This window comes from Brachyhypopomus gauderio, chromosome 9, assembly GCF_052324685.1.
Source record: "Brachyhypopomus gauderio isolate BG-103 chromosome 9, BGAUD_0.2, whole genome shotgun sequence".
In the NCBI taxonomy this organism is placed as follows: Eukaryota; Metazoa; Chordata; class Actinopteri; order Gymnotiformes; family Hypopomidae; genus Brachyhypopomus; species Brachyhypopomus gauderio.
This window is the reverse complement of record NC_135219.1, coordinates 2005830-2010927: the sequence shown is the minus strand read 5'-3', so window position 1 is coordinate 2010927 and position 5098 is coordinate 2005830. Positions and strand designations below refer to the sequence as shown.

The following is a 5098-nucleotide window of genomic DNA, read 5'->3' as shown; positions in this document are numbered from 1 at the left end:
GGCGACCTGCCCATGGTGTACCCTGCCTTCGCCCGGAGATGCTGGGATTGGCTCCAGCCCCCCGTGACCCCCACTAGCGGGATTAAGCGGTTCAGATAATGGATGGATAATGCCTGAGATGGGAAAATATGATTTTCTGATAGTAAAAATATCCTTAATGCTGTGAGGTATACATAGAAATGATACATTTAAGCAAATGCCATAAATGCAAAACAATTGAAAATGTCAAAGTCCAAATTGAGCCATTCTAGTGGAATGACCCCCCTTGTTTGTTCATGTTATCGTGGATCACTGTTTCGATTACGTGTTTCTTCGTTCAGTCGCCAACCAAGTTTATCTTAACATCGTTCTGCTCTTTGTACCTGGTTATGTCCTTATCGACTCTAGCTACAGTTTTCCCTTTACTGTCTTACAGCTTTGCTCCACCCATAATAGCAAAACGAGGAAATGATTTATACTTCAGGGAAAACGAAAACGAGTTCAGTGTGTTGCTCTCTCAGTGTAGACGTGTAGGAAAATGGCAGAGGCCAATATTTCAGTAGATCCTGACCAGATCAGCTGTCCAATCTGTCTGGATCTACCAAAGAATCCAACTACTATTCCCTGTGGACACAGTTTCTGTTTGGAGTGTATTAATGGCTGCTGGGATCAGGGTGATCAGACTGAAGTCTATAGCTGTCCCCAGTGCAGAGAGACCTTCACTCCTAGGCCTGTTCTATGCAGGAACAACATGCTGACTGAAGTGGTGGAGAAATGGAAGACTCACTGTTACTGTTACACTGGACCTGGAGATGTGGAGTGTGATTTCTGTACTGGGACAAAACTCAAAGCCATCAAGTCCTGTCTGGTGTGTTTGGCGTCTTACTGTGAATCTCATCTCCAGCCTCACTATCAGTCTCCTGCCTTTAAGAAGCACAAGCTGGTCAAAGCCTCCACGCAGCTACAAGAGAAGATCTGTCCTCAACATGATAAACTGATTGAGATCTACTGTCGTACTGACCAGAGTTGCATCTGTTATTTGTGTATGATGGATAAACACAAAGGTCATGATACAGTCTCAGCTGCAGCAGAAAGAACCAGGCAACAGGTCAGAATCTCCAAATCATAAAATCATTTATAAAATCCACAGGTGCATATTCTGAGCTTAGAAAATGACCATAAATTAAAGCTGGATATATGGTGTTTATTTTAAATTGATTTTAAAAGTACAGCCATTGTACACAAAGCTGTATCAAAAATGTTCTTCAGCCACAGTTGTAGTCGGACGTCTGTAGAACAGTGTGGACTTGACCTTTGACACCATAATCACAAAGAATCCTGCCTGGAATCTAGGAACCTCTGCTGTACTTTCTGGTTTTCATTTGCTCAGTGCCATGATGGATTCTCCTTCTGTACCCGCCTGACTAATATCTGACTGATATCTGTCATGACATTGATTCTCACATTCACTCAAGGATGTCACGCTTGTGTCCTAATTACAGCCATCAATGTTTACCCACCTTTCATACAGATACTGAACAGCTGAGTGTCTTTTATTTCTCCATAGGCTCAGTTAAAGGAGCTACAGAGGAAACACCAGCAGAGAATCCAGGAGAAGGAGGAGAAGGTCCAGGAGCTGAAGCAGGCTGTGAACACTCTGAAGGTGAGAACTGAGCAGAGAGCTGCTGGAACAGATATTTCAGAGCTCAGACAGACCTCCAGTTAGACCTCCCCTCCAGACAGACAATCTTCTCTGGCCAGACTATCCCCTATACAGCTAGTGAGGAGACCAGTGGTGTTCGACACAGCCATGAGCACAATAAGTAATCTAGCGAGTGAGTGATTGAGTGAGTGATAGTTTTCCATCTGTCTCCTAACAGCGTTCTGCACAGGCAGCAGTAGAGGACAGTGAGAGGATCTTTACTGAGCTGATCAGCACCATTGAGGAAAAGCGCTGTGAGGTGAGAGATCTGATCAGAGATCAGGAGAAGGCTCAACTGAGTCGTGCTGAAGAACTCCTGGAGATACTGGATCAGGAGATCACTGATCTTAAGAGGAGAGACACTGAACTGGAGCAGCTCACCCACACAGAGGATCACATCCATTTCCTGCAGGTAACAAACACTGTATGACCTGTTATTGGTGTAGTTCACATGCTTTTGATCTGTGCTTTCTAAAATTCTTCTTTCCAAAGTTTCCTTTGAAGCAATAAACAGACCTGACAAAAAACACAAATTTGTCTTTGGTCTAATCTGATCTTACAAAATATCTTACTGCTGTACATTACCTTTACATTTGTTTTGTGTTGTTATTTTGTTTTTAGAGTTTCCAGTCTCTTTGGGCTAAAACTAAATACTCATCTAGAATCACCGTTGGACTCTCATTTGATGGAGTGAAGAAATGTCTTACTAGTCTAAAGATCCAACTAGATGAATATTTGAAGAAAGAATTTGACATAATCACCACACATGGTAAAAAGAGCTGTAATCAACTTTACTTGCAGTAATGTCATGGTAAAGATCAGCAATCATGCAATTACCAATTTTGGAATAGTTTTGTTTCCATTTATATGTAAATATATTTTTGCTAAAATATATTTACATATATCCCTTTAAACTAATAGTTAAGGTTTAAGGGGATCATATTCAACAGTTTTTTTTTTATTGAAACAAAAAGGCCATAAATGTGTATTCATTCAGGAATTATTTACTCATCCTTCAAAGTGAAATGTGTTCCATGTTCAGTCTTTTCAAGTCTTATCCTATGCCAAGTGTATCGCCAAGTGCAGTGATCACGAGGCAAACGTATATATTGAGACGAGATTTATTAGGTTATCATTGTAGTTGTATAAATGGTCAAGGGTCAATTTGCCAATATGAAGAATACTGGAAGACATGACGAACAAAAATTAAAATACAACAAAAAAAAGGTTACAACCAATACTTGTATGGACATAAACAACATTTTATTACAGATATTACAGTGAACAATACACCTCCCAGTTGATTATCTGAACTTCACATCATTATATAATATGGCAATATGGCAACTTTATAGTAATCTTTCTACAGCCTGTGTGAATGCTGAATTGCAGCACAGAAAACTTGCAGTGTCAGTGGGCAAGATGGATACCATAGAAAAGAAAACAAAATTCCTGGATAAATGATCTCTGCTTATAAAGAACATACTCAATGAATCATACTAATCCGAATGCTTATCTCAGTTATTAATACAAATAGCTATTACCTCAGCATATGATCTTTTGCTTTTTATTTCAAACCTTAAGGCAACATTACGACTGTCTTATCTACATTAGATACTTTTGATATCATTTAAATTTAAAATTTGGACAAAAGTGAGCTATTGCCTTTTATTTTAGCTGCATTTCCCTTTACACACATTTCATTTAGTTTAGTTCATAACATTTTAATTTAGGGTTATCTGGGTAGAAGACAAATTTGAAAGCCTTTTCAAAGCTATCGTTGAGTTAGTTTTGCATAAAATAAACAGGAGATAAGACACTACTTAACCTCTCTTTAGCTGGATGCATGAGATGGGATTATATTGGGATTCCTCTGGAATGGAGGAAATCTTAGTGGAACATGTATATTCAGAATGACACAAATGCTCAGGATAATTTGCATTACCCAATTATCAATTTTGTTTTTGTTACATAAACCTTTGTGTCATACACTATTGGATACAGTTTGCTATATTGCAAACATATATTTGGCTAAAGTTAGATTTTGCTAATGTATATTTCTTGTAGACTATACTGAAGCGGGTTCGGTAACCGAGGCCGAAACTGCTTAATCCAAAAATCCAGAGGAGGGAAACTTTATTGATAACACAACCAAAACAATAGCACTGTTCACCCTTCCCTCTTCTCCACTAGTCTCCTGCACCCCTGGCGCTCACAGGCTCCGCCCCCCCAGTGTCACTTTAAAGGGCCAAGACTCCTTGAGTGGCCAAGTGCCTGTCCGTTAGATAATTCGCTGTGAGGAGTAGTAGTCGCTACAATACTGTTGACCATGTATACTCAATAGATTATTCTGCTGTACCTCACACTATAAATGTAATAGATCCTCACACATTGGATGCAGTGTAAGTCCATTACTGTCATTACATGTCCCTGAAGGTTTATGTGAAGCAAAGCTGTCTGATGAAGCACATTGTGTTTTTGTTTTTACTGAACACAAACATCATTATCACATGGTAATTTAGTTATGAATTATTCATTTAGAATGTCAAATATGAACAATATTAATAACTCCAACAACAAATTTCTAACATCTTTGTGCAGGAGATGAGAGTGTCACGAGGATCCTGCAGCCCAGACCGCAGATACAAATGAGTCCAAAAACAATTGTGCATCCTACTGTCAGGTATGTGAGCTTACGTGTATTTGACAGCAGACATTCTTCATGTGTCGTCTTCCTTTCCATTGAGTGGGTTTTACTTTTGTGTTCGTAGATGCGATGGCTGCAACATGTTCCCCATTACTGGGTCCAGGTTTAAGTGTCAGGACTGCAGAAACTTCGACTTTTGTGACACTTGCATGTTCATCCGCCACCACATCACCACACACACCTTTAATCACATTAGTGGTGCCACTCTAAAGCAGAGAAAAGGCCCTTAGACCTCGGAGGGTGAAGTACTAAAACTTTAAGTAAAATCCTTAAAAATCATATATGCATTTTTACTTAACGACAATGCTTGAAGTGTTTTTCTTCCAATAAAGGTCTCTGACACAAGCATCAGCACAGTTTATGTAATTCATGTCAAACTTTCCTATTACACATAATTATCACAACTGACAGCAAATATTAATAAACAAATAAATAAAATTAAGACAGTGGATGATCAAGGATTAAATTAGTATATAACACAAGCACTTTTTAGAATGTAAAATGTATAATCACTTTTTTGAATCCCCGGCTTTCGGGTTTGCATAAAACCCCTGACTGATGTACTAAATCCCACACATTATGGTTCTACCCTTCAACCACAAGCTGCCCAAAGCCTCCACCCAACTGTGAGAGAATGTTTGCTCTCAGCGGGACCTGCTGTGGGTGAAACGGTCACAGCTGCACTGGAACTCTTCGATATGAAAATCTTA

General features: G+C 39.3%; 1 protein-coding gene across 1 annotated transcript; it reads left to right on the top strand.

Annotated features, from left to right (window-relative positions):
- Positions 1-517: 517 nt before the first annotated feature.
- LOC143522668 (E3 ubiquitin/ISG15 ligase TRIM25-like) lies at positions 518-2111 on the top strand. The gene is made up of 3 exons (XM_077016411.1): positions 518-1087; positions 1547-1642; positions 1860-2111. The coding sequence occupies exons 1-3, from the start codon at positions 518-520 to the stop codon at positions 2109-2111; spliced, it is 918 nt and encodes a 305-aa protein (XP_076872526.1).
- The last annotated feature ends 2987 nt before the right edge of the window (positions 2112-5098 follow it).